This window comes from Fundulus heteroclitus, unplaced genomic scaffold, assembly GCF_011125445.2.
Source record: "Fundulus heteroclitus isolate FHET01 unplaced genomic scaffold, MU-UCD_Fhet_4.1 scaffold_100, whole genome shotgun sequence".
Lineage (NCBI taxonomy): Eukaryota > Metazoa > Chordata > Actinopteri > Cyprinodontiformes > Fundulidae > Fundulus > Fundulus heteroclitus.
In genome coordinates this window covers 139060-150253 of record NW_023396466.1, presented here as the reverse complement: position 1 = coordinate 150253, position 11194 = coordinate 139060, and the positions used below count along the sequence as shown (strand labels likewise).

Below are 11194 nucleotides of genomic sequence, written 5' to 3'. Positions count from 1 at the left end.
TTTGAGATCTATCCATCCTTTAACATAAATATAGAGATATGCCATATTTACTGTATTGGTTAGAGGTTTACACAAACATATGCATTTAATAAAGCAGTTTAACTATTTTTGAGGGTTAGTAGTGTAGTTGCAAACAGCTTTAATGAATTTTAAATAAAATAAGTAGATACATTTTTTTAAATTTGTTGTGGTTGTTTCTTAATTGCACAAAAATATGCATACATCCCCTCTAATACTTCTAATATTTTGATAAATGTGTCTTAGCAGGTTTGACCTCAACCATTTCCTTTTTGCAGAAATCAACAAGCTGCTGGCAATATGCTGGATATCAGACTAACTATTCTTGTTAGAAAAGGCGGAGTTCATTTAAAATGATTGGTTTTATGCCACCTACCTGACTTTTTAAGCATTCCCAAAGAAATGTATATAAGGCTGAGAATAGGCTATTCCAGAAGCTTCACATCAGCCTGGTTTATCCAGTCCGAGACCAGTTCTGGTTTATGCTTGGGATCATTGTCAAGTTGGAACAACAGCATGTGCCCAAATCTCAGTGGACTGGCTATTGATTAGAGGTAGTCTTCCATCCTCATTATTACGCCAATTTTGTGCAATCCACCAGTATTTATTTTTGCCATTGTTGCTTCATAGCTCTAGCTTTGCCTCGTCTGACCCTAGACCTTTTCTTTACAAGGCATTGAGCTTGTTCTAGTTGGCATTTCCTTCCTGCTAGCAGGCACTTCTTTTCTTTTTTGTCGGAAACATCCATGTCTATGTTGAGTTGAAACTCCAGCATCCAGTTTTTGATAGGCTCGAGCATTGATGCTTCCTGGGTTGTTCTTGTAGATCCTAAAAAATCTGAATCAACATGAGAGTCAGAGTTTTGGGTCATCCATCATTTCCTGTACAGCTGGTCCAGGAGGATGAACCCAGAGATTCCTCTGTCCAGTGACATTCTCCATCTCATTCTGGGCAATCCCAAGGCATTCCCTGACCAGAAAGGGATATATGGTCTACTACACCAAGTATAATCGGTCTGCCCTTTGAGCCCTTATCTTGTAATCCCATTTCTGTACCATTGATCTTTTTAGGTCACTGCTGAGCTCTGCCTCAAAATTGTTTTGTTCGTTACCCCTTATTTAATCATGTTTCTTTACTGATTGCTTGATCACCTTATGGTACATAAATATTACTATGTGACCCAATCAATCTGTTTTATATAACCTACAGTTAATTCAGGCATGTTGCTTTCATCTATAATATAAGTGACCAGTGCCCAAAAATATCAACACTGTGGATTTTTTACTAGTTTTTAAGTTGGAACTACTGAAATAGTTAATAGATAGCAACATTTTCTGGTGTCCATTGAGCCTAGCAAGATGTGCCGTTTCAACATTACATTTTCAAATTGTATTGATGTTAATATCACAGCAAATATGGGGTTTGTTTCTACTGAAAAGTAACACAAACAAAGAAATGGTAGTTGCACTCTTCTATTAAATTTAATGTCGCTATGACAAATCTTTAATACACTGTGTGTACTAAAAATGAATCAGCTGCAAAAACACATAAAACCTTCAGTTTTCTGTCAAACGATTTTGTGTTAAGAATCACAATAAGACTGTTGTAAGCATGTGTTTTTGTTATGTTCAGTGAACATACATTTTTCCTTTTTATAAACAATAAACCGAGTACTTGTCACATGAACATAAAAACATTCGGGTCTGATCACTGAAGAATCTCAATTGTCGCCTTTTGATGTGGAAGATCAGCCACTACTCCAAACCCCCTACAGATGTCAGAACTCCTCATTCTTCATTTAATCCTGATCTTGTCCAGCCTTCCGAGGACGCTTATTTCAAACTTCTTAAATGTTTCTAAACCAATTCTATTAAAATTCATATTTTTGTGTTTTCAACCGGCATTGTGATGGAAAACCAACCTATTTAAATAAAGTTAAATGAAAAATGGTGTGATTTTTCTGTCATCCGCCAAGGCCTGATTATTAAAAAATTAGCAGAGCTCTATGTATACATCAGACTGTATATGCAAACTCACCATGTGACAAAAGACTATCCACTATAAATTCAAATTCATGTATAATTCCTGCTTTGAATATCACTGAAGTTGTTTGTTGTAAAATAATTGTATAACAATGTTATATATATTTTTTTACAGCCTGTAAACTTTTTTATTCACCGAGGGAGTTATCCTCGTTCGTTCTGGCCGGTGTTTACAACCCACTACATCAGAAGCTGAAAAACATCTCCCTAAGCTGAAAACGGACGTGGGGGTAAAGAAACCTCTCAACATTTAGGTTTTTGTTTGATGGTTTTGGGCTTTTCTGGACTTTTCTTGACTCAACCTTAACCTCTCTTCCACCATCCTATCAGCTCCATCCACTCTTCAGCCACCACTCTGCTCTTGATCAGATCCACCTGCTGTCTATATATCCCTTCCTCACTCAACTCATTCCTGCCAGAACGTCTCGTCTTGTCTTTTGTGATGTGCTCTGCCTCTACCAGTTCACGTGTGCTCAGCCAGCTGGACTCTTCTGTTGAAAGTTGCCTGTGTCTGCATACTGCACAAGTCTGCATCTGGTCAAGTCTGGTTCTGCTTGCCTGCATCACCTGCCACTATTCATCCCTTTCAATAAACCTTTTAAAACGTAACTCTGTTTGGCTGAATAATTGTTTCACCAGCATTATCCATTACAAAAACACCATGACTCATCATTGTTCTTGGGATTTTTTTTTAAGTGCAAACTTCTCCAATGAACTTCCAAAATGCAGACGTCATATTATCCCACCGGAGATACAAACACACTAGACCACTTTGACACACTTTATAAAATGCACTGTCACCTGGGCTGCTTGGTGGCTTTCTGATCACTGTCTGCTTTATCTCATTCCAACCAATAGGCCTGTGGTTTGGACTGTTCGGAAGTTGACTGAGCACTCAACAAGATGTTTTAGGACCTGCTTTGATGCTTTGATTGCACAGATTGGAGTTTTTCATTAGTTCAAGTAAATATTTTAATGACACTGTTTTTGTAAGGACCTGTAGGTGCAGAACAAGACCTTTTGCACATAAAACAAAAATAAACCATTAAGTTTGCTCCTGAGGAAGGTGTGTAAAAACAAAGCAAAGGCGCACAGCAGTGGGGACCGGGTAACAAACTAACCAAGGAGATCAGGGCAGCTAAGAGAAGCTATAGCAATATAAGCAAAAAACAACTTCCCAGCAGCAGTTTGGGCTAGCTTGAAAGGATCACTGCCTACAGAATTCCCCCCACCCTGAGCAGATTCCTCGTCTGGCGGTCGACTTTAATAGCGTCTACTTGCAGGTTTGAAAAGCAGACATTCACAACTCCCACCAACTAGTCCACATCACACTCTGACATAAAATCTTAGATTAAAGATCTCTGAAGAAGATGCAAATGGACTCTTTTGAAGTGTTAGAAGAGCAGGGCTGCTCAAGAACCTGACAATCTCTCTCCCTCATGCCTTAAACCCCACACTGACCAACTGTCCCCCTTCTTCACTCAGATCTTTTTTTTTTTGCAGCTTCTAGTGCCTTCCTTTTTATTGACAGTAGTAGTGATCTACGCTAGGATTTTGTTTGTAGAGTATGGCTCTGTCTTCAACACCACCAACCCTGAAATTCACCACCAGGAGCACACGCAGCTCAACAGTGCTGACCTCCACCTATCAGGGCTGTCTTCTATCCCCACTTTTCTTCTCTTGGTACACAAATAACTGCACCTCAGCATACCTTAAAACTCCTGAAGTTTGCAGAGGACAACCGTGTCATTGGTCTGATCCAGGACAATGATGAGTCTGCATGCAGGCAGGAAGTCTATTGGCTAATCCACTGCTGGTCATGAACTATCTGGTTTAGTATAAGGAAAGGGGCTAACATCTCTGCAAACCCTACACATCCTGGACACAAAATGTTTAGACTTAAAACTTTCAGGTCAGCCTTACAGACCGCTATTTGAAGAAAAAGAAAAGACCACAAAGACAGTTTCCACCTCCACATTAATCTCTGTGATGAACATTTAGCAGAGTGCCCGTATCAATGCCCTGCATAACTGCACCAATCCATCCTTGTCTTGCACTTTTGTAAAAACTCAAGGTACAAAGATTCACAAAAACATCTCCATTTCCCTTTTGTACATTTATACTTAAATGTCTTAACGAAAGCAAAGTGGAACCAGAGCAAAATTCCTTGTTTGTCTGCACAAACTTTGTGATTAAAGCTGATTCTGATATTTAGCTTCAATAGTATTTTGCCCCTTATTAGGATCAAAAATATCGTCAGATCAAAGTTTGGATAAGGCCAACTAAAATAACAAATGTGGAAATATGTTGTCAGATCAAGAGAGGGACCAAAAAAATATTTTACAAAATACTCCCCGGGGGAGCAAGACTGCAAGTCAATAAAAATTCCTCAAAAGTCATATAAACAAGTGTGTGAGTCTGCCAGTGCGTGTACCTTCAATAGCAAAAGGCTTCCCTACTGTGAGCAGCTTGCAGTCCGCATCGATGGAGACCTCAAAGTCAAGCAGGGCTTTATCCATGATGAATGCATCCAGGGCCGGAGGATCTGTCCTTCACCACCAACACACACACACACGTAACAAGAAGAAGAAGAAGAAGAAGAAGAGAGGGAGAGACAGTGAAGAATTAATAGAAGACCACTAATCTGTAAGAAAAGTAAATATGAAACTTTGTCAGATTACGTTTTCCACACCTCTGATTCCCACGATCCTGAATTTGAGGCTTTCATGTTAGCTCGTCATTTATTGGGAGGATTAGATTAACCGTGCTCCAGTGCACTTTGTAAACACATACATCATTACCTAAACCAACAGGCTCTGCAACGGACTGATAAGGAATTATACACTCTGCAGAAAACTCTCTTGCTCCAGTGATATTGATCCAATTGATCCTAATTGACCCCTAATTACACACCGTCCCTGTGCTGCTGACCACTGCTAGCTCAGGATGCACGACTCTCAGAGTCTAAAGAATATACTGGCGAATATAAGACAAAAACATTGACCTATTCACCCAAAGTCCCCACATACAAATTCTGCTGTGAGATGGATAAATAAGAATTAGCACATGCTTGTAAACGCACATTGTTACTGTCTATTCCGGAAAAAAACAGACCACTCTGATCAAATTTCCAGGAACTTGTTGTTATTCTGTACGTAAGCCAAGAAAAAAAGATTGACTTTACAAAGTCTTTGGCTTCCTGGCACAGATGGAAAGTCTGTTTTTCCTTGTCTAGACCTGTCAAATATGAGGCACAGGGAACAGACAGGATAGAGACAACTTATGGGACTAAAGAGGGTTGGAATTTACCCGATGTATGGCCTTGGAATAGGAATGGAGTGTGCCCATGTTTGAGTGTGTGTATTTATACAAATGCATTAAAGACAGCAGCCAGAAAAGCATGTTTTAAGCCTGTGCATGGGTGGAGTGTATGCAAGTTATATTCTGGGCCTCTACATATGTGTAAAACTGCATAAGTAGCCAAGGAAGGATTGGGATTTCTTTTCCTCTAAGATTTGAGAGCAGTATTGGGGTCAGTAGTTCTGCCAACACAGTATTTTACATTCCAACTCGGGCTCTCTGCGCTGCTGTGTCTCACAATTCAGCTTTGCCTTGCACGCAAACAAACAGTGCCTTCATCATCCTCTTTCTCTGAACAAGCGCTTTGTATCTTCCCACTGGTATCACAAAGTCAGCACATGCTCTATCTCAGTATCTCTGCTGGTGCTTTATGGAGCAGGCAGTGCCTCTGACAAGTGTATGTACGGTTATAGCATCGTCTGTCTTCAGTACTGCATGTAGCTGGTCTAAACTTACTTTTTTAAATTCTTGCTTTCTGTGTTCATTCCACTGGTTTTTTTGTGAAGCTTTTGAAGGCAGCTCTGACAGATGTTACGGAATAAGTTATGAAACCTTGAGAGTGTTCGCTACCTAACTTGCAATATGGTTTATTTGAAAATTTAAGATGATGAAGGAAGAATTTATGCACTGATCTACAGGTTCAATAAAGTTGAACGCTTTGAAGGATTTCGGTATTGTCACTTTCATCCTTCTTTACTGTCACAACAATCAGCAGGAGAAGCCAACTTTTGAAGAAATTGGCAAAACAACTCAGAAACCAGCACATGAACTGGCCTACTAGGATACAGAAATAACATATGTACTAGATGCATTGCTATAAAACTCAGGTACAGGCTGCTCAAAAAAGAACTGTTTAGATGTTCAAAATTCACATCATAACCTAAATATGATCAAAGCAAAAGACTGTGCCGGGGGTATATGTAATGTATGCTCGGCTGCTGATTCATGTTCAGGTTTAACACACCATGAGCTGATGCCAAAGTAAGTTAAGGTACAATTCAAAATTGTCAAAATGTAATACCTATTGCAATTTGTTGAATGTAAGTCCCTTTTTTTTATAGGTTTCATGTAAAGTTTCTTATCCAAGGGTAGTTTTGGGGCTAGACCAATGGTATTGGCAGAGCCAGGCTTTCGCTTGTTCAATAATTATTTTGCAAAGAGCTAAGTTGGTTTTCCAGAGATGGAGCGTCACCTCTGTGCGATGAAATACCAAAAAGAAAAAAATAATATTTTTTTCAGGAACAAGTCTGATCTTTCTCTGATGTATTTGGAATCTCCATTAATGGAGTCAGTCGATCTTTAGCTTGGTTGGCCCTGAACAGTTCCCAGCCCAAAATATCTTATCTTTTTCTGATTGGTGAACATACCGTGCTAAGTACTGCCAAGTTCTACTACCAACACTCTTCAGTGTGGAAGCTGTTTCTGGTTGTAAGATGTTTAAATTATTTTCTACAACATATAGAGACATAGCTGTTGTTTATTAAGGTTGAATGGAGCACCACAAAGGTGCTCTATGTTGTCCCTTTGTACATTGTGTCGCTAACAGCTAATCTAAGACACTAAAGATAGTTTAAAATATCAAGAATGTAATTACTTTTTGTTTTAAGGAAATATCAAAAGAGTAGCATCATTGTGGACGCTCCCTCACACAGTGGCATAATGGTGCATCTGCTCAATCTAAACAATCAATGATCAATAGTGTTTTCCATTCCATTGCAAACAGGACCGCCCGCCCCCCCAACTGTTCGGCAGGAAGAAGTCTTCACATCAGACTTTATTCTATCTGATACTGAGCTTACAAGACTGACCCATTCCCCTGCTTTGTCCTACTTGGAGAAAATGTGGAAGAAATTTGTCACAAGAAATGTAGGCAATAGGTGCGCTCAACTATCAAGGGTAAGAGTCAGCGCGGCTCACAGTTTGCGCACAGTACAACCGAGTGTGTGGAAGCCTTTAGTTTTTCTCCTAAGCTGAGTCGTTGCTCCTCTTCCTTCAGCTCAAAGTCACGTGTGTTCGCCCACAGGTAAACTCGCACTCCTGCCAGGACAGATAGAGTGCTGTTGTGTCAACACTGTGCAGAGTCGCAACATATTTTTACCTGACTCGCTAAACATATCATCTAATTTTTTAGGTTGGCTACACTAAAGGCTGCCACATAATCAGGAACACTAAGCGTCCACTAACCTGCTTTGAGGGGGGATAATGGGGCATGCAATAGAGCAATAAATGTTTAAATGACCAAGTAGATATCCCCAACAGAATTTGTATGTGTCAACTGCAGAATACCACGGAATAAATGTGTCCTTTCCTGATGACGTGGCTCACAATAGAAAAAGGCCGCATTTGCTGATTTCACATGGACCCGCACATGAATATTTCAGTATACCGAGAACGTTTGCCTAATACAAATATGATGATGATCACATCTGTTTAAACTTGATTATGATGAACATTAACTCTCAATAAACCACGTTAGCAACACGTAAACGGCTCTGTGGGGATTTCCAGATGTCCTACAAAAATACAATTTGCTTTGATTGTCGCAATCACCAAAAGTCTGTCTGTTGGAAACAAAAATCCACCTTCCTGAGTCCATCAATGAAAACAGATGGTTGTTTTTAGATAGACCCAATCAATGGATTATATGCCACAGATTTCAAATGTAATACAATTCAAAAAACTTGCAAATCTAGATTCAAAGATATTTTCATTCAAGCAAGAAGTAGGAAAAAAGGTAAGTATCTTTCAAAATATAAATGTAGAAATGTAAGTGTATACATATAAATCATAGAGACAGAAAATATGGATAGATAGAAGAAAGATGGAGAGAGGCAGTAGCTGGCTGGTCATGTAAAGCTGTATTCTGGGAAATTAATGGAAAGTTAAGTGGAAGGAAAATCTTTGCACCCCCCCCCCCCACCACCACCACCAATATATTTTGAGTCTTGTTGTTACATCTCTTCATCTGATAGTGTTGTAGTTCTTGAGGGTAAATTGAAATTGGCAAAAATAGGTGGTGTCAGGTTAAACTTGTAGATCAATATTTTGATCTTTAAATGTTGCTACAATTTCTCTTATTTCTTTAAACAGATGTATTAGTATTCATCCATGTTTTGCACTTATTTGACGTTGAGTTATTGAGGTTGGAGAAAGAGAAGAGTGCATTTCTCCTATTTTCCTGGCCTAAAATGGATGGAATTTGATTAAACTGACATTGCTCAGAACAATTACACTGAGTCCTGCTCTAAACTGGCCAACCTTCAGCTCTTTCTTTTGGCCCAAGAAGGAGTTGGTACCACGGAAGCACCCATGTGTGTTGGTATCAGAGGTGGTACTTTGCAAGTAGAAACCGAAGGAACAGGAGTGAAGAGAGCACTTTAGCAATAAAACCCATTTTCTGGAGATGTATTCATTTTAGTCTGTGCCAGTGTGTGATTTCTCAGACCGTTTTTCTCTTACATTTTGTTTAATGAGATGTTTTACCTTCAAATAAGGGCATATTATAAACTCAGCTGCCACTTAATTTGGTTGTCTTTGCTGGTACTGAGTTCCTTCACAACTGCCTTAATTCTATTTTGGTATAGATTCAACAAGGTGTCAGATACTTTTCTCATACATTTAGGTTCATATTGACGTGACAGCATCACACAGCTGCTGCAGAGTTCTTGGCTGAATATCCATTATGTGAATCTCCTGTTGCACAGCATGTCAAAGGTGCTCTCTAGGACTGAGATCTGGTGAATGTGGAGGTCACTGGAGTACAGTAAACTCGCCGTTATCTTCAAGAAACCAGATTGAGCCGATTTGAGCTTGTGGCAAGGTGCATTATCCTGCCAGAAGTAGCTATTGGAAGATGGGTATTCAGGTCATAAAGGGATGTACATGAACAGCAAAAATACTCAGGTATAAGCTGTGGTATTTAAGCAATGGGCAGTTGGCCCTGAGGAGTTCAAAGGGGTCAAGAAAATAATTTGAGTGTGATGAACCGTCTAGATCAGCCTTTTTTCTATACCATTTTGTATTCAAGGTATCTTAAATCTGCTTTATTCCACATTCTGATGCTTTGGTTGATTTTTAAGCAAATTGTTTCACCATATTTAGAAGCCTAAATGGATTGATTCGCTCACATATGATATACTGTTTGTATAAGTGCACGTAATACAATTGACTGTGTCTCCATTAAAGACATGCGTATGTATGTATGTATAGAAAACTGGCAGCATAGCGGTGCTTAGCAGTGCGTTACAGCAGGACAGTCGTGGGGGTCTGGTCTCAGCTGTAGCACCTTCTGTTTAGAATTTCAATGACCTCCTTGTGCCCAAGTGGGTTTCCCACAGGCAGTCCGGCTTTCTCCTAAAGACATATTTCACAGAAGAGACCTACAAGTGTGAATATATTTAGACACAGGGGTCCTCCCCCTCCATATTTTAGGTGGCCCCTATAGGAGAGGGTTCTGCAGGTACATAAACCTTTCTCCCCAGCTTTTTTGAAAATGTCTGTTTTTAGTATTTGTGTTTTATCTGCTTTATGTTTTTCAATGCCGTATATGAATCACGTCTGCAGCCCTAGCGAATTACGTATACTTTAAAAATAAACATGCCCTGCCTCTTTGCTTTCATCTGCTTTCTGTCCCCATTCAACATCCCACTGAACCATTCCTTCCTTGCGATAATTACATCAGTCTGGCCCTGACTTGCATTCATTCCTTTTTTTCCGAAACTCATTATGAATAAGAAAACCCTTTCCCCCCTACGATGCAAGCATTTTGTCAATGCAATTTATGTCTACCTTTACCTCACTTATAGCTTTATCCGAAATGGGTTTGGATTAAAAAAGGTCATGTTAACGCAGAGTGCAAATACATACATCAATGGGGGTTCGTTTGTATCGGTGACAGGTGCAATTGCAAGGTAGCGTGTTCTCTTTAATAGGAAACTGTTGAAAAATGGATTAGGAGGAAGAACATTACTTCAGCTGGAAAAATGGCAAAATATCGGACATTATGCAAAACCTACAAAAAGACTTGTGACCTTCGACTATTCCTTTAGAAATTCAAAATGATGACAACATTATCATATAATAGAACTGCAAACGCATATTCAGTCACAAATATAAACAGTGCTCTGTAAAAAAACGAAACAAAAAAAACCTCTCCAACAGATGTGAAGAAGTAGGATCAACAGATGCAACACACAAACATTATATTCTTTAGGCTTGGATTACACTTCGGAAACAACTCGTAGATGTAAAAGAACTCGCTTTTGTCTTACTTTAGCATGTGGACACCCTCTGGAGTCGTGGGCTGGTTAAAGCGTCTCATGTAGTCGTGCATTTCTGGGAAACTCTTCTTCATGTAATCCTCAGCACTGCTCTCCCTCACCGTACCAAAACGGAAGCCCAGAGAGGGATGGTGGAGCTGGGGATGGGACACAGAAGGGGATGATGAACGATAACATAGAGATGGTAATGGAGAAGTGTGGACAGAAATTACATCAAATTAAATTAATTGCAGCTTTGAGTTCCTAACAGGGTCTAGGGTCAGGGGCGGTTCTAGACAGGGGCCAAGAGGGGCCCATGCCCTTGTAGAAATGGTTCTGGCCCCTGTTATGGCCCCTGTACTAAAGACATGATATTAAATACATTTCTCATAATTATTTGCAATGGCAAAGAAACCGTAACTGATTGGTCAATATTATTTTTTACCTATACAGTTTTACTCTAAAAAGAATTTAAAACTTAAGATGTTTCACATTTAGCTTTAGCCGTATTGAAAG

The 11194-nt window shown here is 39.5% G+C and overlaps 1 protein-coding gene across 1 annotated transcript in view; it reads right to left on the bottom strand.

Annotated features, from left to right (window-relative positions):
- Positions 1 to 3601: 3601 nt before the first annotated feature.
- Positions 3602 to 11194, bottom strand: part of LOC105935350 (glutamate receptor ionotropic, NMDA 3A) — a 30954-nt gene continuing 23361 nt past the window's right edge. The window contains exons 7-9 of the mRNA XM_036128560.1: positions 10691 to 10836; positions 4495 to 4610; positions 3602 to 3654 (exon numbers count right to left, since the gene is read on the bottom strand). Of these exons, the coding sequence (XP_035984453.1) occupies positions 3602 to 3654; positions 4495 to 4610; positions 10691 to 10836 (315 nt within the window). The remainder of the gene's footprint in view (positions 3655 to 4494; positions 4611 to 10690; positions 10837 to 11194) is intronic.